Raw genomic sequence first — 23,121 nt, forward strand, 5'->3', positions numbered from 1 at the left:
GGTAAAGGAAGTTTTTTTTTTTACTGATAAATGGTATGCTTTTTATTGTAAGAATTTTAGAGTACAGATTCTCTTTAATTTAAAAATTCAGTTGCTTCCAGCATCATTAATAGTTTGCAGGTGGCTTTGCACAGCCTGTAGATGTGTTGTATTACCTAGTGTGGGCGATTGCTAATAATCTGTGTATACCTTTGTCACCTGCTTTACAGAATTCTGTCTGACGTGAGATCTGTGTCGCAGACATGTTCCGGAACAGTCTGAAAATGCTTCTCAGCGGTGGAAAATCCAACAGGAAAAACCGGTCAAGTGGTAAGGCTACTTTTTAGATTTTTCTTTTTCGAAGATTTTATTCCTCTTTCATTGATATTTAATGCCTTTAGTGAAATGTAATTTTTATGAACTATAATTAAAAAAAAAAACAACTGCAAAAATGTTTTTGCAATATAAAATTGCAAATGACCACTTGCAGCAGAGCACAGGTGTCCAGGTTCTCACCTCCGAACACCTTTTTCCTGCTGATCTCCACCGCAGGTCACATGGTAATTATAGTAAGGTTCTGTCTTGGAGGGGTGAGTGTGACTGTAATCACTGCCACAGCTAGATTTCGTCAGTGACTGCCGGCCATTTGCATTTATAAAAGCCACAATCATTAAATAGTGTAATAAAATAAGTTAAATCAAAAAGTGAGATGACTTTTTGTGGTCAGCTCTCTACTGCAAACTTCAGTTTGGGCCATGGCAGATGCGTCTGTTTGTTTGGAATGTCTTTGGAAAGGGGGTGGGGGTCAAAACCCCTCAAGGTGAATATAAACCTCTGTAATAAGGGTCTACTGCTTTGGTGAGTTTTGTATTGTAGAGAAATCTTTTGTGGCAGTGAAAGGTTATCTTGGCAGTGCTGGCTGGATAGTGTAATGGTTAAGGGCTCTGCCTCTGACACAGGAGACCAGGGTTTGAATCTCAGCTCTGTCTGTTCAGTAAGCCTGCACCTATTCAGAAGGAGGCCTTAGGCAAGTCTCCCTAACACTGCTACTGCCTATAGAGCGCGTCCTAGTGGCTGCAGCTCTGGCGTTTTGAATCCGCCAGGAGAAAAGTGCGATTTAAGTGTTTGTCTTTGTTGACACAAGTGGCTATTGAGGAGTAGTTCCCTAGTTGATATTCTGTGGTGTTAACGCTGTTAGAAATGATAATTTGTATATATGCAAGATACAGTGATCTTTATAATAATCTACCTGATTTATATTTATCATTAATCTAAGTGAAAGATTATCAGATATTTGCTTACTTACTGTTGTGCTGTGGATATAAAACATTTTTGTGCATAGCTCAGCTTCTTACCAGCACAGTGAGCGGCAAGGTTGTGTATTTATATTTCATATGAAGTTTGTCTATATAATAGTTTTAATTACCGTATACTTAAATTGTTCAAACCTGAAAATTATTTATAGCTACAAGACTTGTATTACAGACAGGCTATTAACATCAGCTGATGGCTTTTTTTTATAGGATTTTTTTCCTTATAATATTTTGCTGCTTGAATTCCTTTTTGGGATAACCGTGTATACTCGAATATAAGTCGGCCTTGTGTATACGGGTAGTCTATCTCGTGATCCAAGCTATTTCCAAACAGTGACCTCTAATGGCCGGAGGGAGCAATTGTGGATTTCTCAAAAGGTGGTCTTTATATTAACTCTCGGATCTCAGAAAGCAAATGCCAGACGCGATGGTTTTGTTTTAAAGCTGCATCACTGCGTCTTTAAAAGAACAATAAAAACACTAGACTACTGTACAATATATTGATGACACAGCTAACCGTTAAAAATGCTAATATAATTTTAGTGACTGCTTTATTTGATTATTTTTCTAGATGCATGTCTGTGTCGGAGGTTGTAACCTACATTTAAAATAGCTTGGCCTTGTATTGTAGACTGTTCTGCTGAGGACAGCAGGTGCCTGTGCTCAGAACTTTTGCCTTGTAGGGCATTATAGGCTGTGCAGTGGACCAAAGCCACCCTCAGGGGACCAAATCCAATGAAAAATTACACTTGGAGCCATGGTCTGTCTCATGAAAGCTGCTTTGTGTCAAATATTTACAACACGATTCACCTGGAGGCTTCTTCATGTCACGCGTCTATATATTTAACATGAACCGTAGTGTCGTGAGCTGTGCTTTGTAGAATTTCAATGCAGCAAGTTTTATCAGACTGTTTTTGCCTGGCAACAGGAAATAACCGTGCATTTACTTAATAGAATTGCCCTTATTTTAAGATGTTTGTTTCTGCAGTTGAATTGTTTGCAGTTCGTCAGCAAAAGTACACTTTTGTATTTGTATTATTATCTTTATGTATACTTTATCAATGCCCTTGTTACCAGGCATCCTTTACTGAAAAAAAAAAAAAAAAACTCACTCGTGTTTAAATTGAGAATTTTTTTTTTTTTTTAAAAGATCAGTTGTCTTTAGTCTCCAGCAGGAGGCACCAGGTTGCCACTTTCAATTATGAAGACACAGTTACTGCCTAATACATTAACAGAGGCAGACACTTTGCGGTCATTATTCACGTAAAGAACTATGCTGAAAAGAGATCCTATGAGATGTAATTGTCATAGCTACTCAAATGGAGAAAATGATCCTGAGGCTAAGTTCACAGTGGGACGTTAAAACAGCATTTAACGCAGAATAACTCACTGCAATGAAAAATCAATGCCCTGTTCACAGTGCACACGTTGCGTTAGTGACTAACGCTGCACGTTAAGTAAAAGTACTGCATGCAGTGCGTTATACACGTTATTAGCTGCGTTGGACTGTTTGCACATGCTCAGTAATGACTTGGAAGCATACTTTTTATTGCCTGTATTTTTTACTGTATCTGCTGTATGCAACGGTAACGCTGCGTTGCCACTTTTTGGATGCGGTGCGACTTTAACGTGGCATCAAAACGCAACGTCCCACTGTGAATCTAGCCTGAGTTACACTTATTGTATGTTTTTTGTTCTTCAAATATATGTATGTAGTGTGACAGTGGTGATATCTGGATTGGAGGGGGTGAGGTGTGGCTGCCTTAAGGGGATCCACAAATGTAATTGGCATTTTAAAGCTCATTGAACCACATTTAGGCAAGTGCGCACACACCTGCCCGGTACACTTAAAAGCATTAAGGGGAAGTTGAAATGAGAGCGATGTGGAGGCTGACCTATTAATTTCGTTTTAGATTCTCTGCCTTAAATTTTAATTAACTTTTAACCATAGCCTAAGTAAGCTTACAGATGATATGCTTTGACTGACGTCTGACTAGATTGAATGCATGGCTGTTTTAGCAGTGTGAGGCGGGGGGGGGGGGCATCCGCCCCATTTATCCTAACGTGCGGATGCCCATGTGTGCAGGGATTTGCAAGCATTAATCACGTAACACCTTGCACAGGTAACAAAGGTCTGACCGGCTAAAGCAAAAAACAGTACTGATAGTGTGCTACTCTGTCCACATTTCCATGCAGCCTGGATGATGCTGTAGCGTTGCAGCCGTGCACAAGCAAGTCACAGATGACAGCCTATTCCATCAGTAATCAGGCAGCAGCTTACACAGGAAGCATAGGTCTCACCGGCTGGTGCTTTTGTGGTAATCCACGCAGGCCCAGAGTAGTTTACAGATAGCGAACATGTGACAAGTGTCTGCCAACTCGTTCACCATCAACTGCTCATGGGTTGGAGGACTGCTTTTTGATGCATGCACCCACCCGCTTTCCACTATAGCCAGTTACAGAATGCCGCAGGGGCCAAAAAAACAGCTTTACTATAACAGAAGCTCTATTGTGTCAGGGCTTACCATACCAGACATTACTCCCAAATACTGATGGTGCTTGGCCTGGACATTTAGCTTACTATACCCAAATGTTTACTACATCAGAGTTTACTATACCAGTATATATATATAATATATATATGTATATGTATATGTATGTATGTATGTATGTATGTGTGTGTATATATCATAGCAGCACTGTGGTAGAGGGTCACCCTAAAAAAGAAGATGGCAGAAACAGTTGCCCCAAGAGTTGTATGGCAAATGTAAAAGAAAGGTTTGTAGTAGTCACAAAGGAAGGCTTGAGGTAAAGAACAAAGACCGAGAGCCCATTATAGTGTAGTACTCCCGAATGGCTGTAAATGTATATAAAACAGCAAAGATTAAACTCACAAACAGGGGTCACCTCAAAAGCAACCACTGGATAGGCAGGTGGGGAGAATTCGAACCTGACCCCACTCAGGTTTAAGAAGCCGCTCTCTGTAGATGGGAAAAAAAATGCGGAAACACCTATCCACCAAGAGTGGACTAGACTGGTTGCAAATAGGTAAACAGAGGCGCCAAAACAGGATGAAAACAGTTTAAAAGGGGGAAGTTTTGGTGGACCCACCTCCCTCATAGAAAAACAGACTGAGACGTTACTATGAGTCACAGTAACATTTATTAGGTACTCCAAACTTGCAACGCATTTCGCAGGTCACAACCCTGCTTCATCAGGCAATAAATTGGAGAATGCAAGAACGAGTCTGTAGCATGGCCAAGCGCCTCATAAAGGAAGGTTGCATTGGGGGTAACCAACCACTGAAGGCAGGGCGAGGTGTATAAATCCGAGCACTGGTTGCTGCCATTTACGAATGTATTTCCCTAGTTTAATAAGATTCTGGGAATATGGTGATCTCAATAATGTATGCTGAGCATGTGCTCTAATGCATATATTTCATGTACACAACAGGGAAGTATGCACTCCTGATTAGTACATGGTCTGAGACATGATGCTTCAGGCGACTGATCCAGAAAGTGTAACTTTGTGCTGAAACTGGGATTGTTTGTCTGGACGATTTATCTGCTCTACCTTGGCCTATCTCCCCCTCTCAGCGGCTGAGCTGCTTCGCAAGCTACAAAATGTCAAGGAAGGGTCAGGGAAATGTGTATTCCAACACATACTCATGGATGATTTATGAGCCAATGTGTCCTCAAAGACAGTATAATCAGCTATGAGCGTGGCTGATAACTGCTTATTGTGTGATGCTTTTCATGGCTGCTGGGGAAAAATCAATCCTTCCGTGAGTCGTAGGCCCACAGAATGACTAAGTTCTTTTTTTCTAAAAACTCCTTACGTGTCTTTTCCTGACTCTCAATTGCTGTGTCTGAGGTGCAGAAAATGGAAACGGATTCATTCATGGCCAGAGAGAGAATTTTTGCTCATGCAATTTATCCATTTCACAGATTCCTGCTATTTTGCTGTTGCATTAAATTGCACAGATTAAAGCTTGACTCCTTATGATTTGCAGCGCTTGATGCCTAGCACTGTACATGCTGGATCATTTGTTGCATATGAATGAGGTGAGCTGCAACGTTTCTGTACATGCCGTTGAAACACAGCTGTTCAGAACCCCCCAGAATCGGGATGGTTTATTTCGCCAAGCATGATTGGGTCCTTCCCGGAAATTGGGTTTAGCAGAAAAAACAAAGTTCGAATAGAGAGCAGAGATAGGAGCACAACATGCAGTGAATAACCCGAGGAACAACCGTATGTATCATACAGGACCGTTCTCAAAAAGTTACATGAAACATCTGATCAGTGGCCAGGTTGACTGGTTGGCCGCAGCTTGGGGGCAGTATGTGAAGGGAGTTCGGGAGGCTGACAGCCGAGGGGAAAAAAAATGTTCCTGAGTCTAGTGGTCCTGGTGGAAATTGCCCGAAGCCTCCGGCTTGATGGGTGTGGGCTGAAGAAGCAGTGACCTGGGTGAGAGGGGTTGTTGGCAATCTCAGTGCTTTGGAACGCAGTCTGCTGTTGTATAGTAGGGCAAGTGAGGGGATTTATATTAGTGTTTTCACAGAAGATTTGTTGATAAAGCAACTTAGAGACATTAAGATAATCTGCAGCACCCTTTTTGAAAGTTTTATTAAGCCACAATTATGTGTCCTTGCTATTCTGCTTGTTCTATGACCAGAATGTGATGGAATTCAGTTGATTGATGTCACACTGATAATGTCAGTCTTCCACCCTGTCAATGTGAATACTTTGGATATCAGTCTTTTGAAAAAAAAATGTTGTAATCTAGCTGTATGGCCACGTTTAAGCCCCACTCCAGTTACACACTGGTGCTCGATTACAGAGCTTGTGTTTTTCTGTGTTGCTCTTTATTAGTAAATGTCTATAAAGCCACTTTTACCTGGTCAGGAGCCCAGACACTAGCAACTTTCATGACTACTGACTGTTGTGCTACAGGCTGCAATCTTTCCAGAAGGATTCATTCTCTACCTTCCTCATGTTTTTTTTTAACATCAGTGTTCTGCAATTCAGGCAGCAGAAGTTCCACCCACAGACACACAATAAAATATCTATATACACACACCAATCTCTGGCTTTTAAAAAGTTAAGCATTTATTAATTTGAGGAATACCGGTAAATATAATTTGCCTCTAGTAAAAGCATAAAACTGCACCACTTTATATAAAAAAAGCTAGCATTTAAGTATAGCCAGACAGCTGGCATTTTGAAGACAAACCAGGCAAATCTGCATGTCATTTTCATACCCCTTTCATTTAAGATCTCCAATCACGAAACATGCCTCCAAGTGCCCCAAAGAGATGGTCATCAACACTAATGGACAACACTACTTTGCAAGGCGCCACCGAATTATACAATATGTTCAAATGGCCAAAAGGCAATGGATCTTAGTAAAGTCCTCCAATGTAGTTTGGTAAAGTCTGAGAAATGTTTTACAACATCCTGCTATCTCTGACTGGAGAATCCAGATCTTTCTTTTTCTTTCTTTCTTTCTTTTTTTTTTTTCCTTTTTTCTTTCTTTTTTTTTTTTCCTTTTTTCTTTCTTTTTTTTTTCCTTTTTTCTTTCTTATTTCTTTCTTTCTTTCTTTCTTTCTTTCTTTCTTTCTTTCTTTCTTTCTTTCTTTCTTCTTCTTCTTTCTTTCTTTCTTTCTTTCTTTCTTCTTTCTATCTTCCTTTCTTTCTTCCTTTCTTTCTTCCTTTCTTTCTTTCTTTCTTTCTTTCTTCTTTCTTCTTTCTTTCTTCTTTCTTTCTTCCTTTCTTTCTTTCCTTTCTTTCTTTCTTTCTTTCCTTTCTTTCTTTCTTTCTTTCTTTCTTTCTTTCTTTCTTTCTTTCTTTCTTTCTTTCTTCTTTCTTTCTTTCTTCTTTCTTTCTTTCTTTCTTTCTTTCTTCTTTCTTTCTTTCTTTCTTTCTTTTTTTCTTCTTTCTTTCTTTCTTTCTTTATACTACAGTACTTGAGAAAAAAAATGTCTAAAAAGGCAAATGGACGGAAAAACAAAACCCTATTTGTGTAGTGATTGGCCTATGGTGTCCTCAGCCTAGGCATCAGGCCAGTATTTTGGATGTGCCACAAGATCAGCCTTCAGGCAGAAGCATCCCACTTCCTACTCCTCCTCCTTTAATTTGCTATGGTTTCTTGTGTTCACAAAAGAAAAAGTAAAACTAATGTGAAAAGAGGTTTTCCAGCCAGAGAAGAAAGTGAAAGAAGCAGAGAGGATTGTATTATGGATAATAAGTGCTTCCTGACAAAATGGAAAATCCATATGCTATGGTAAATTGTTCATAACCCCAAGTGGAATCTGAATCTGGCTTTGCCCTTTAAGTCTGCTAACATGTTATCATGGCAGTCCATGCCTATAATCATCTCTTCAGGCATAGAAGTGTACAACAACACTGAGTCATTTATAGGACACAAGTGTTAAGTGGTACACTTCTTTGTGATGCCATCCCGCTTCAAAGAAGTAATAAATGTCAGCATTCCGGAGAGGAAAATGGCTCCATTGTCTGACCTTGGTCAAACCTGCTGCCTTTTGTTGGCATGTATGGTGAAATTACTGATAAAGGCTGATTGCCCTACACAGAACATCCAGTTTTCCTCATCACAAACAACAAAGAAATGAAAGTATCTGAAATGCCATTTGACCAGTCCCAAGTGTCTACAAATGTTGTTCTTTTTTTCTACAGCTTACTTAGACCCAAAACAAGGTGTGTATCAGCAGCTAAAATAGTCTATTCTTCTGTGCCGAGGGAGGACTCCCAGCACAGACCTGTCTGAACAGTTATGTGTTTTTTGGTTCACTGGCCCAACACTGTCACCTTTTGTGTGACATTCTGACGCTGTAAAGTCCCCATACATACTGCTGTGAGGTTCAGTCCCTGTGAGATCTGGGCTCGGCCAGTACTCCGTGTCATGCTTTGTAAAGCTAAAGGTATCAGAGTTATTTCACACATTACACTTGTATAGCATTGTTTCATCTTTTGTTTCCTTAAAAAGCCCTTATTCTGGCTTTGGTCGCTTGCAATGTTTAACTGATCTGTTTCCACATTTGTATTTGTGTGTGCTTGGACATAATTTAGTTTCAAAGAGGGTACAATTCTAATACCTAGCTCACACTTGGGGAGCACGGTGGCCTAGTGGTTAGCTCTCTCGCCTTGCAGCGCTGGGTCCCTGGTTCGAATCCCAGCCAGGGCACTATCTGCAAAGAGTTTGTATGTTCTCTGCGTGTCTGCGTGGGTTTCCTCCGGGCACTCCGGTTTCCTCCCACATCCCAAAAACATACGGATAAGTTAATTGGCTCCCCCCTAAAATTGGCCCTAGACTACAGTACTTACACTACATAATATAGACATATGGCAATGGTAGGGATTAGATTGTGAGCTCCTTTGAGGGGACAGTTAGTGACAAAGATATATATTATATATATATATATATTATATATATATATATATCTCTATATACACTGTACAGCGCTGCGTAATATGTCAGCGCTATATAAATACTTAATAATAATAATAATAATAATAATAATCATCTGTAATAATGAAGTAATTGAACAGAAACTAGCCTCCATACAGGGGTGAGTTGGTGGGGAAACAGCTCCGTTTAAATGAAGTCTAAGGGCCTGTTTAAAAAAACAAATGGCAAAACCACCGCCCTGCTACTGCAATTTTTTGCCAATTTTAACTTGTGGGAGTTTTGGGGGTAATTTTAACATTTCTCTTTGTTTGTTAATATTAAATGGAGTAGCTAGGAAATTACATTTACTGTAAATGGGGATATTACTAAAATATCACAAAACAGCACACTGTTAAACTGTAACATCGCCCACTTGAGCCTTAGGGAAACATGGACATTACCTGGCACATCAGTTGTCCTCTCAGTTATAACTGACATCAACTGATCTATAACTGACAGCAACTGATGTATTTCAGTTCTGACAAAATGTTGTCAGAACTGGAAAGGATCATTGTCAGAAGAAAATGGTGAGCTTCTGAGAGGAACTGATGGCAATGCAAGTATGTGATGTTCATTTGAAGTTACCTCGTGTTTATTTCAGGTTCCCTTTAAAGTGTACCAGAGCTGAGAAAATGTAAAAGTTTTATACATATCTGGCAGGGCTGTGGAGTCGGAGTCGGGGCAATTTTGGGTGCCTGGAGTCAGAGTCGGGAAAAATTGCACCAACTCCTAATTAATTTAAACTGTAATTAAAATAGAAAATATGATAAAATGTACTGTTTTTCAGATAAAAGTCACCATAAATAATTTATACATACAGTAATAGCTGTGCTTAGTCCACAAAAATGAAATAAACCAATCAAAATTAGTTACTTGTGCTGCTTCAATAAAGCAGTCCCCGTATTTTTAAACGCAGATATACATATCTGATTGTGACTGTATATATGATGTGTACACAGGAATCTCTTATATACTAAATAACATCTATGCTGTAAGAATAAAGCCTGATGTGTAGCTGTATCACTAATAGAGATGGTCAATGAGATGGAAATAATTCTGCACTGATTCTGGTTTATGCAAATGTATGCACTCACTTTGCTCATAAAATCAAATAATTTGATATGTTGTTAAAATTTGGTTTGGTGACTACGAATGAAATGGTACCTTCGAAGAATGAAAAAAAAAAGTTTTATACATACCTGGGGCTTCCTCCAGCCCCCTTCAGGCTAATCAGTCCCTCGCTGTCCTCCACCACCCGGATCTTCTGCTATGAGTCCTGGTAATTCAGCCAGTCAGCGCTGTCCGGCCGCATGCCGCTCCCACAGCCAGGAACATTCTGCACCTGCGCAATAGTGCTACGCAGGTGTACGCTCCCAGCGGCGGAGTGTGTGCATGCGCACTACGCCAGGCTGGCTCAAGTACCTGGACTCATAGCAGAAGATCCAGGTGGTGGAGGAGGACAACGAGGGACTGATTATCCTGAAGGCGGCTGGAGGAAGCCTCAGGTATGTATAAAACTTTAATTTCATCTGTCTCAGGTTTACGTTGTTACACAGTAGTACTATACCCTACATATGCACTCCCCACAGAGCTGCAGGGAATCCACTGAGAATGTTGTGCACATTGAACACAGAGGTGTTGTCTGTTTACAGTCTCCTCATTCCCCTGCAGAGTACCTGCACATCATTCTTACATGTACCCACAGTTACATTGCCTAGGGCCTGATAGATGTTCTTTGTTCCGGTTTGTACCTTTTACAAGTACTCTTACCAAGGACTAGTGTTAGTCTAAAGGGAATAAATATGGCAGTCTACATATCCTTCTCACTTCAGTTGTCTTGTAAAATTCCGAAGCGTTGGCAGTTAAGAGACAAATTTCATGTTACATACTTTTAATCAACAAGATTGTAATATGCAAATTAGAGGAGTCTGAGTCGGTGGAATCCTAAACTGAGGAGTCGGAGTCGGTGGATTTTTGTACCCGATACCTGGGACTGCCTCCAGCCCCCTTCGGCATGAATCGCTCCCATGCCGCCATCCTCAGCCTTCTCCTTCTACAGTACCTGGTCCCATAACTTCAGCCAGTCTGCACAAAATAAGTGCGCCCTCTTCGTCTCTCATCAATCAAAAACTTGCCTACACCCTATAGAGCGCCCCCTACTGAATGCAGCTACGCTTTCAGCCCGCCAGGAAAAAAACACTATAAATGTTGTGTGCCTTGTCTTAAAACAGAAGGTATTTGCAACTATCCTGGTTGGAGTGAGCATATGATGTCTCCCACAATGCATCACTGCTGAATATGCAAATCATCCCTTTATTTAAAACCTAGCAGTGGAGCTCAGGATGATGGTATAGGGTACCCGGGAAAAAACACAAAGACAACGGAGCCCAAATTGTGCAGTACAGTATATCACAGGTAGAGGGATAAGTAAAGTGTTTGAAAAGGGAATACTCACAAAGGTGGGTTGCACACGGGGCAACGACCACTTCAAGCAGGTGGAGTGTCTTATACCTGACTCCACGCAGGTAAGCCAGTGATCCTGAAGACGGTCGCTCTCTTGGTAAAGAACCTCATGCACTCTAAAACTAAAACTATGATGTGGTGTGGATTCCACCTCAAGTTTGGTGTATGGGACTCCCCTCACTGGAACGTGGGGGAGAGCATGACACAGAAGGGGAGTAAAGAGGCGCCCAATGGAGTATAAAAAAGTTAAAAACACTAAAAACTAAAAGGTTGAGGTGGGCTATCTCATAGACAACTCACTTTGAGCAGAAATGTATATTAATAAGCACAGGCAAGGCGTTTCGTGTGTATGTGTATGTATATATATATATATATATATATATATATATGTGTATATATATATATATTTATTTATATATATCTCATAATATAATATAATAGCTACACACATGTATATAACAATATATATCACAAAATCACCATACGTTCCAGCACAATGCATATCTATCCCCAAAAGGAAGTACATTAAAATAAATAAATACATAAATGCATAAATGAATGCAGCTGCACCTGTAAACCCATCTGGTATGTACGTAACCGCTATAAGTTGGTCAGTATCACTGATCTCATAATAAAAATTTAAAACTCAAAACTTCATAAACACCCATGTGCATATATATACACACACACATCGTTCTATATCTTAACAGGGAAGGGAATCTGCATACTGATAATACCACAATAGCAGCAGCAGTTTTGTTTTCTTCTTAATTATTTTTATGGTTAGAAAACAGTATGTGTAAAAAAAATAATTTAAAAAAATGCTTTAAAGGCACAGTAGAATATTCCAAATACATATGGCTGTTACATTTCAATATTACTATTTTTTTCGTGCTACATACTGTTTTCTCACCATAAAAATAAGTAAGAAGAAAACAAAACTGCTGCTGCTATTGTATTATCAGTATGCAGTATGCAGATTCCCTTCCCTGTTTAGATATAAAAAGATGTGTGTGTGTGTGTGTGTGTATGTATGTATGTATATATATATATATATATATATATATATATATATATATATATATATATATATATATATATACATACATACATACATATACACACACATATACACACACACACACACACGGGTGTTTATAAAGTGTTAAATATTATATATCAGTGATACTGACCAACTTTCAGCGGTTACGTACATACCAGGTGGGTCTGCAGATTCAGCTGCATTCATTTATGCATTTATATATTTTAATGTACTTCCTTTTAGGGAGATAGATTTGCATTGTGCTGGAATGTATGGTGATTTTGTGATATATATTTTTATATGGTGCACTGAGCGCCTCTTTTCTGATGTCTGTAGGCACTTTGGCCTGAGGAAGTGGGCTAGATCCCACGAAACGCACTGCCTGTGCTTATTAATAAACATGTCTGCTCAAAGTGAGTTGTCTAAGGTAAGCCACCTCAACCTTTTAGTTTTTAGTGTTTTTAACTTGTTTATACTCCAATGGGCACCTCTTTACTCCCTTCAGGATGATGGTGTAAGGTGAATTAAATGGGAAAATTGGTGGTTGTTCACAGATGCAACGGCTCCGGGAAGGGGGGAATGAATGTCGCTATCATTTGTGCTTGAGTCGGGGCTCATTTTGCTAAAGGACCCCATGATTTGCAGTTGCCTCATGAATTGCGTTATTAAATATCTTGTTAGACTGAAATTATTATTATTATATGAAAAGCATAACTTATGTAGCACTGATTCCTCCCCCCCCCCCCCCCATATACACTGGCAAGCATTTTATTAAAAAAAAACAAAAAAAAAACAGGAATACTTAGAAGCGCATTAAAGTGAGAGCCTGACCTTTCCTGCTCCAGTGTATTAACAGAGTTCTTATTTCATCATTCTGCTGTATTAAACTACGTATAAAGGACACCCCTTAATAGCAAACTGCAAACTTGATTTGCATGCTTGCGTTTTGTCTCTCGTCAGCGATTTGACCCTCCGCAGCACTAATTGTCTTTCCCTGGAGTAATTAGCGGAGAAGATTACTTTACGCTGTGGATTCATTTTGCATGTAAGTCTACATTTCACGCCTGGCCTTCCCGCATTCTAATGACGTGGTGCTGCTCAGATTAACACTTGTGCCTATTTGTTTACTGCCTCCCGGCACCTCTGGAGCGCTTTTCCTCCAGCAGAACAAGGTCAGAGGGCCAGAGAAGTCTACTGGAAAATATACAACAGAAGATGTGAGCTGTCTCTCAGTTGGACAGTGTCTGGACTGGCTCATAATGTGGATTTCTGGGACATTCTGAAGCACGATCTTGTATCCTCAGGTGCATTTTTTTACTGGCCGAGTTTTGGGATCTACTTCTAAACGTATGCCGGTCAAATGCTGCAAGTACATCGTAGATAATGTAAATTGCGGGTTTACTACTGGTGGATCCCGACTTAAGAACATTCGACTTACGCACAACATGAGAATGTGAAATGTGATTCTGTGGGAACAAGTGGTGTTTTTTCATTTTATTTTGTTACACCCCCCCCCACCCCCCCAACAAAAAAAAAAAGTAATTTTGGAGAAAGTCAATGTTAAACATTGCTGAGAAAAAATGTTTTTTTTAACTGGTAAAATTACATTTTGCTGTGGTACACTGAGGGCGCCGGGGGACAGAGGTGACACTAGAGCAGCCTTTCTCAACCTTTTTACCCTGGAGGAACCCTGCAAATACTTTTTGGATCTCAAGGAACCCCTGAATTTTTCTTGCAGGTGGCTGTTTGTCACTACCTCCTATTACAGTGCCCTTTATTATAATGTCTCCTGATTTTAGTGCTTTTTATTAATGTGCTCTTTATTATTCCTAATGTAATGCTTTTTACAGCAACCCTGATTATAGTGTGCTCCCTATCATACACCCAACCTCCACGATGGGGAAACATGCCAAGGAAGCCCTGCAGAGTCTCTGGTTGAGAAAGCCTGATCTAGAGGCACAAGGGACGGACGGAGATGGCGCAGTAATTTGACTAATAAAGAGATTCAGGTTAAGCACAAACCTACAGCCTCTTCCTCGTTCGTTAACTGAGGACTACTTGTATTGTAATGTGATTGTGGTTTGATTTTCCCCGATCCTCAAAAGTCATGCCTTTTGCGTTTTTGTGCATTTTTGCTTGCGTTCTGAGCATCCAGTAAAAATCGCAAAATGCAAATGAAGAAAGATTGCATTGCAAAATTGCATGTTGATTGCGTTTTGTAGTGGCTAACAGCCCTTACTGTCCTTCAATCAGAATAAACCAATTGAATATCATTAACTGAGAAGGACTGTAAGGTTTTTTTTTTTGCCTGTCTAACTGATCAGACCTAACTGGTTGGCAAAATTGTTGATGTCTTGCTTTAACTACGTACAAAATGTGTCCAGTCAAGTTGTTTCCTCCCAGTTTGTCCCTGATGATAGTGACATTGCGGTGATGAGGTTTAGCTGTGTCAGAAGAGTACAGTTCAGCTCCAGGTAAAAGGCTACAAATAGAGGAAATCCAAAGATTCCTGTTGGTTCAGCAAAATTTAGCTAATCCTTGGAGTCAGAATTTGGCCGACTAAAGGGAATAACAGATAAGCACCTTGAAGTCGCCAGGACACTTTGATCCTGATGGCGATTTTGTTTATTCGTAAAGGCAAAAGAAACGGGCTTCCTAGGAATGAGGCTTATTATTATTACTGTGTATGGCCGTGTTACTCACTAACTGTCCCTTGGATTAGCTCACAATCTAATCCTACCATAGTCTTAGTCACTTTTTGTATGGAACTTAAAGGGGAATGTAGTATTCCCCCAAAATTGCCCAAAAATATTTTGGCTGGCAAAACAGACAGAAAACTATATCTTAAACCATAGCAGTGTGTGTCACACCTGTGCTTATTATTTATTATTCTGATTGTCAGCAGATATAGAACACTTTGTTCTCAAGTACAATTGAAGATACATACCACTAAATGTGTTGGGTATGGAAGGAAGTCAGGACATAAACTGGGAATAAGTCTTGTGACATGGTGTCCCCAGTATAGTATCCAGGGGTCCCAACTTTTGTGGAAGAAGGGTCCTGGATCGTCAATCTTAGCCAATATATTTTTTGATATGATTTAATCCATCTTCTGGATAATCGCTAAGGGAGACATTGGCCTCAATTCACTAAGATCATGCTAGAGATAATAAGGAAAGAGAAAACTTACCTCCACACGTGAGAGAGTTATCTTACCTCTTCATTCCTTAAGTTACCTCTCCTGTAGTTAATTTACCTCCTCTGTAGTTAATTTACCTCCTCTGTAGTTAATTTACCTCCTCTGTAGTTATTTTCACATGCAGCTAATTAACAGCCTGTCTTTAACTCTGGAGTTATTTTAAGGATTGGAGAGTTAATTTAAAGACAGAAGAGTTAACTTTAGGTTTGCCTGAGGTAAAATGTTTCCTGAATACTACATGCCTTATCACCATGGTAACAACTCTAGAAGAGTTATTAAAGACCGGAGATAAGTTTAGTGAATTGAGGCCAATGTGTCTGACTTCCAATTAGCGGCAATATATGGATTCTGTTGGCATTGGAAATACGCTGGATGAATCTATGGCCTGGGTGGCTTAATTCTCCATGGCTTATGGCCCAAGAAGAGAAATCTAGGGTTCCTAGCAAATGTTCTCTATGGCCCTTCGGATATCAAATGAATAATTTGCTTCCAGACAGCTGACAACTTGGGGCAAAAATCACCACACTTGTGCCAAGGAGCCTGTGGAGTGACAGTTTTGAAAGCAGAGTGGAGAGTTTTGGCTTTGCACGCGGTGCACTTTATGCTAAGTAAGGTGCTGTATTTTTCAGACCATAAAATGCGCTCCGCCCCCCAAAGTGTGTGTGTTTAGTCGGTGCGTTTTATGGTATAAACAGTACATTTCAGATTACGGCAGGTGTCCCCTCCCTAACCCCCCTGAATTGCACATTCTTGCTAGCAGTGCTTGTCCGTGTTTATATAATACTACATACTGCTTTAAACACACTTTGCCGACCTTATACAAGACCGCCTAAAATGTAACTTTTAATTTTTATTACATTAAAATATTTTATCTAATATTCATGATTGGATTCACATTAACCTAGTTGGGTTGTTTCGAAGAAGTACAATTTAAGAAGGACTAATCTATGTTTGATAGTAGGCCTGAACGATTTTAGGAAAAGATTGAATCACACGATTTCTGTCAAATTGCGATTTCGATTCAATCCACGATTTTCTTCAAATGAAGCTTTAGCAGGCTGTAAGCCTCATTCAGGATTCTACTGTGCAAAGGAGGCGGGCGCTGAACTGTGATCCTGTAATTCCATTTCCTAAGCCTGATTGCCTGCCACACTATTTAACTGACAGGCCCAGTTAGCAATGGAGGGAGAGGGAAAACAAGTGAGAGCCCGTGTGTGGAGGCTCTGAGGTAAAATAAAGTAAAGCTTTACTTGCTGGCTTCTTCCAGCCACTAACAGTCTACCTGAGGCAGCTCTGATGTTCCACTGTCCTGCAGAGGGAACCGAAGTGAGAGCCTGTGGGCGGAGTCTAATGCCCGGCGCCCCCGCCCAGCTGATGACACGCTAGGCAGAGGAAGAAGCCAAAAGAGCTGATGACGGAGGAGGAGAGGCGGCGCACAGCGGGGAGAATAAAGTTTGCAGGCGAACCGCCGGGAATAAGAGCCGCTGAGCTGCCGTGACTTGTACACAAAACAGCGAGGGGGAGTGCAGAGCGGGAAGGTGCGGGATATCGTAAAAAAATCGCCACTCTGACGATCACGGAATCGCCATATCCGTGATCGCGATTTCGGTTCAAAAACGATAAATCGTTCAGGCCTATTTGATAGTCAATTATTATCTATCCCAGTACTAGGCACTGAAGTTGTATGTGCTGAGTTACTTCTAAATAAAGAAAAACCCTCCACCTAAAACCGACATGTTTCGGCTCCTTAAAAAGAGAGCCGTCGTCAGGGCTACAGTACTAAAGTGCTTAGGGTGCAAAGTGCATAATAGAAAGTACACACAGCTATTTACAAATACATCATCATGAAAAATAAAGAAATGGGAGCTGTGCTCCCTAGCAAGGTCAGCAATCTTCTTTATTTAGAAGTAACTCAGCACATACAACTTCAGTGCCTAGTACTGGGATAGATAAGAATTGACTATCAAACATAGATTAGTCCTTCTTAAATTGTACTACTTCTTCGAAACAACCCAACTAGGTTAATGTGAATCCAATCATGAATATTAGATAAAATATTTTAAGGTAATAAATTAGAAGTTATATTTTAGGCGGGTCTTGTATAAGGTCGGCAAAGTGTGTTTAATTAAGAAATCAGATTTGTGTAATACCTACTGCTTTGTCAGCTACCTTGAAGTATGAAAAGCCAATCAACTACTTAGAAACATCAGCCCATTTGCGGCTACCATTATTACGGACACTTGAGTACCCGCACAAGTGATCTGGACTTGTCTTGACTGAACCGGCGGAGCATTATTGTAAGAAAATTGCATGGATTTTTCTTTTTGACCTGCAGACATTATATCTACAAGATACAAGCATAGAAAAAAAATTAGCTTTGAACTGCCCCCCCCCCCCCCCCCCCCCCCCAATATTTCCATTGAAGAAGAGAGAGTGGGTAACCATCCCCCTGTTATGGATGTATTCAGTTACTAGACATGGAAAAAGGAGAAGGAGCAGGAATAATCGGCACTGCAACGTGCATTTAATCTTCAAAAAGTGAGGCACAGTCCGAATGCATAAATACAACACAGTAGTGCAGCATACATGGACATACCGGTGCTCAGAGATGTGATGGTGACGGTGGGTGCTGGGGCACTGCTCGCCTGACGGCCGCTTAGCGCTATATCGCGCTTCTACAGCCTCCGTAGAAGCGCGATATAGCGCGAAGCGGCCGTCAGGCGAGCAGTGCCCAGCACCCACCGTCACCTTCACACCTCTGAGCACCGGTATGTCCATGTATGCTGCACTACTGTGTTGTATTTATGCATTCGGACTGTGCCTCACTTTTTGAAGATTAAATGCACGTTGCAGTGCCGATTATTCCTGCTCCTTCTCCTTTTTCCGTGTATGTACTTCCCTTGGATCAGAGCACGCAAGTTACAACACTGTGGGTGAGGTGTGTTCTACCTGCCTAATCCCCTTCCATGCTGACTACATACTGCTGCAGTGCCAACTGCCTTTCTACCTGCTTCTTAACTTACTAGACCTAGCTCTAGTTAACAAACTCAAACTCGGTCAGAAAACACTGGTACCTTTACCATCCATCTTCTATTCAGTCCAGCAAAACAAACGTTTGGCTCCTTAAAACAGAAGGTATTTGCGATAATTCATGTTGTAGTGGGCATCTGATATCTCCTGTGCTGCATCACTGCTGAATATATTCAGTACAGTTCATCCATTTTCTTTATTTTAAACTTTGAATCTGATTTTACCAGCTGAACAACAGAACGCCAGAGCAGCATACACGTGTTTCCTGCTTTTGCTGCTGCGTGGTCTCATCTGGTGGTGGAAATCATGAACCAAAACTGTTTAGGCTTTACGGAGTTGTGTAAATTCTTACTAACGATCTGCCACAGTTTATGCATCAGTTCCCTCATCAATGTCCCCTCTCCATGCAGTTACATTTGTAGATCCAGCCCTGCACCATCAGTCGATTCACTCATCCTAACGCCAAATTAAGACGCAGTGTCAGTAAGGAAGTCAGTAATTATCACATTGAAATGCTGGAATAAAGAGTTCTTATATTTAATTCTGCATGTTAAATATAAAATGATATAAAATCTCACTGCTGTCTGGAGTGCACCTTGCGATAATGCCACGTTATTGGCAATGTGAAACCAGCCTGATCTGTGAGCGTGGGTGCACGATGACACACCGCTTACCTAATGAGTCTGTAAGAGGCATCGCTGTGCTCACCCGAGCCCACTTATTGCAGGTGACATTGAAGGTTGCAGGGTGCGTCTGTGAAGCAGGTGTTTGCAATACAGTGCGACGAGCAAAGAGAAAAAACATTGTCGACTCGCACATGTAAATGATGTGTCATAAGATTTATAGTTTTTGTGCACCTTAGCACTAGAACTGCTGCTAAGCTTAAAATAGTGTGCTAGAAAACAAAAGCTTGGTTAAAATCTCCCACTGCTCAAACAATGGAAATAATTAAAGTGACCTTGACACAAAAATCCACATTATATTTTGAGCATATCATGAGTACTTAATCGGAGAGTATCTTAACCACTTAATGACAAGCTGACTTATAAAAACGTCCTGCTAGAGCCTCTTAATGGTGTTAGGACATTTTTATAAGGCAGACAGTGCTGCTGCTGCTGTGCGTGTGCACGTGAGCGCTCCCGCGTGTGCACGTGCATTCCCGTGCATGTGAAAATAGTGAAAGACAACCCACCAAAGAGAAAAGACACCTTTATTTCCAAATACTATATTGTCACCATACTTTGTACTAGGGATATAATTAAAATCTTGTGATAACCAGAACAAATAGGCAGATAAAATGTGTGGGTTTTATGTACAGTAGCAGTGTTTATATTAAAACTATAGGGGATGACATTGGAGAAAGTGTGTATTTTTTCATTTTTTTTCTTTGTTTTCACTTTAAAGCGGAATATAACCCTGCATTTCAACTTTGGTCTAAAACATTATTTACAGCATATTATATGCAACCAGCATTTTTTTTTTACTAGACCAGATTTGGAAGGGTTAAACACAGAGGTTTAAAGTTCCGTGGAGAGATATGCAGAAGTTCAGATTGTTGCATTCTATTTAGTTAAATGTATCTATTGAGAAATGTTACACACTCTTTGGCTGTTCTCCAGCTCCTGCACAGTCAAAGAGAGAGAGTCACATTCAACACTTAGATACATTTATGTAAACAAAATGTATCTATGTCAGCTTTGGATGCGTCTGCAGAAATCTAAAGGAGTTTTAAAGCCCTGTGTAACCCTTCCAATGCTGGTCTAGTAAAAAAAAAAATGCTGGTTGCATATAATATACTGTAAATAATGTTTTAGAGCAAAGTTGAAATGCAGGGTTATATTCCGCTTTAAAATGCATAGAAAATAAAGGAATTACTGAAAAGAAATATCAACTCCAAAAAGCCCAATTGGTGGTTAAAAGAAATAAATAAAAAATAGATCATTTCATTGTGATTAGTAGTGATTAAAGCTGATCTGAGATGAAAAACTAACTATAACAAGTAACTTGTCTATATATCTTATCTAAAGTTTACACAGCAAATCTAGCTGCAAACAGCTTTAATAGAATAAGAATATTTCTTCCTGTGATACAATGACAGCAGCCATGTTGTTTGTAAACCTTACACAGAGGCAGGCTTATCTGCTTCTTGAGCAAAGACAACTAACCCCCCCTCCTCCTCCCTCCTCCCCTCTGCCTCTGAAATCTCTGGCTAGTAATACCTCCCTCTCCTCCTGCCCAGACTGAGCTCCCATGAGCCCTTGCTCCTGCCTGAAAGTGCCTTGGCTCTCTGAAAACCTGTGGTAGTGGCTTATTTAGTTTATAGGGAATTAGAGCATGAAAACAAAAAAGTATTTGGCTTGAGGAATGCCCTATAAACAATAGGAAAGGAACACAATTCTGCAATGAGTAAAAGTTCATCTCGGTTCCACTTTAAGCTATTGGCAAATGAAAGGGATGAGCACTGAAAGGTGAAAATCGCTCTTGTCCGCTAGGGTAAAAACCTCCTTGGTGGTGAAGTGGTCAAACCCCCCCACCGCTACACGAGCATAGACGCACCCCGCTCGCCCGTCCTCCACCGCTGTCTGCAGTATATGCACACAGGGAGATGTTGCTTGCTTGGCAGTTGGAAAAAGCTGGTATTTCCCACAATGCAATGAGGTTCACAGACAGCAAAGTGTCAGGTCTGGAAGCACGGACACAGGGACACACAGGGACATGGGATGCAGAGACACTTGCAAATTATTAAATAGGATTATATTATGTCTATAATATAGATTTTACACATTCTTGTGATTTATTTAAAAACTGCACACTGTTAACCTAGAGCTGTACTTGGAAGGACTTTTTAGTTTTCAAAACATTTTATTAGAAGGTATAACAAAATACGGAGTTATGCAGTAGTCAGTAGGGAATTCACAAAGCCTTCATTTTTTTTTTTATTCCAATAGGAACTTAAATCAAAATTATGTTAAAGGATTGTAAGAATGTAGTTCCTTTCTTTTCAACTTTCAGTCTTTGTTATTCGCACTTACATTTTATGTACTGTAAGAGTTTACTGACCAACACTTCAGCTCAACTCTGTTCCACTTTGTCTAGTTACTTCTGCTCCATCCTCTGGAACAGCAGATGATTTAGGCTCCTTTCTTCTAGACTCAACTGTGAGCTTGCTGGTTGCCAGCCATTTGCCTCTTTCATGTGGCCAATTTCATGCAGCCAAATGGTAGTATTTGTAACCACAAACGTGTCCTCTTTTAGCACGTGGTGAAGTTGCCTAGCAGTGAAAAAAGAATCCGCATGTGATGCGATTCCTAAGGCCACGTTCACAGTGGGACTTTGTGTCCGCTATTTGAAAGGAACGCAACAGAACAAAAAAGTCATACCGCACGATACAGTTGTGTTGCGTCGCATACAGTGACTTATACAGTCAATAAAAATGCTTCACTGTACCTGTTAACTTGCGTTTTTTAAGTACCGCTTTGCATGCGGAGCATTACTATACTGCACATCGCTGTACGGCAAGTAAGTTGCAGTGCAGCAAGCCGTATTACAAAGCAGCTGTTTTGCCGCAGAGCACCGTGAACGAGGCCATAGGGGAACCTCTTCTCCCCCGCCCATGCCGAGTGCTGCCAAATGACTGGTTGGTGCATGAGAGCAGCTGACTGGGTCCTGGAAAGGCTTTTTATAGTGATGGAAATCTCTTTGAAAAGATGGTCGTGCCCAAAAGTTTTCCATCAGGGGTTCAGAGCTGCCAGATTTATCCATCCCCTGCTGTAAGTGGAAGCTACAGATAAACACATTGTAAATCATGTAATGAAATGTGCGCTGCATTATGCTGTAACACAGTCTTTCCAATGCAGGGCATACATGAATGGCAGACATGTGTCCCTCCGCAAATATGCTTGCAGCAGTGCATTGTGCGCTGCACCGGAGCAAGTGCTACTACTCTGTCCACTACAGTGCTTCATGCATTAGGTGGTATAGTATGAAAGGAGCATGGTGTTTTACTTTGGGAAAAATATACTCCTTTAGGACCGCATCACGCCAATGGGCGGCCACCCCCAGGACTGCCTAACGCTGATTGGGGTAAAGTCCTGGGGCTGGCTTTTGCAGGAGATTGCGCGCATGCTAAGCGCACATCTCCGCTTGGTAAGTGGAGCTCCGCTTCGTCTTTAGTCTCCCTGCGGCTATCAAAACCGCTGTCTGTCTATTACGTACAGCGCTGCGATCTAAGGCAGATCTGTACACTTGGCTGTCCCCTCCCGAGGGCCAAAAGCGATACGCTGTGATAGGCTGAAGCCTATCACAGCCGATCACGCTGATTGGTTGGCGGGGGGGGGGGGGGGGGGGGGAGGAAAAAAAAGAAAATGGTAAAAAATGTTAGGAAAATAAAGACAAAAATATTTATAAAAAAAACAACCAAACACACACCTGGGGGGCGATCAGACACACCTGGGGGGCGATCAGACCCCACCAGCAGAGCTCTGTTTGTGTGGAGAAAAAGGAGGGGGGGGGGGGGGGAATCACTTGTGTGCTGAGTTGTGCGGCCCTGCCAGAAAGCCCTTAAAGCTGCAGTGGCCATTTTTGTGAAAAATGGCCTGGTCTTTAGGAGGGAAGGAACAGGGGGAGC

At 40.9% G+C, this 23,121-nt stretch overlaps 1 protein-coding gene across 7 annotated transcripts in view; it reads left to right on the forward strand.

The window, feature by feature from the left end:
• TANC2 (tetratricopeptide repeat, ankyrin repeat and coiled-coil containing 2) overlaps window positions 1-23,121 on the forward strand; it is an 897,702-nt gene that overhangs the window by 395,641 nt on the left and 478,940 nt on the right. For 6 of the 7 annotated variants that reach the window (XM_068263005.1, XM_068263006.1, XM_068263004.1 and 3 more), the window contains one exon: window positions 210-309. In XM_068263005.1, coding sequence (XP_068119106.1) covers window positions 243-309 — 67 coding nt within the window. In that variant the 5' untranslated portion in view covers window positions 210-242. Of the gene's footprint in view, window positions 1-209; window positions 310-12,675; window positions 12,693-23,121 lie in introns of those variants that run through there. The other variant, XM_068263012.1, reaches the window with a different exon arrangement.

This window comes from Hyperolius riggenbachi, chromosome 12, assembly GCF_040937935.1.
Source record: "Hyperolius riggenbachi isolate aHypRig1 chromosome 12, aHypRig1.pri, whole genome shotgun sequence".
NCBI lineage: Eukaryota > Metazoa > Chordata > Amphibia > Anura > Hyperoliidae > Hyperolius > Hyperolius riggenbachi.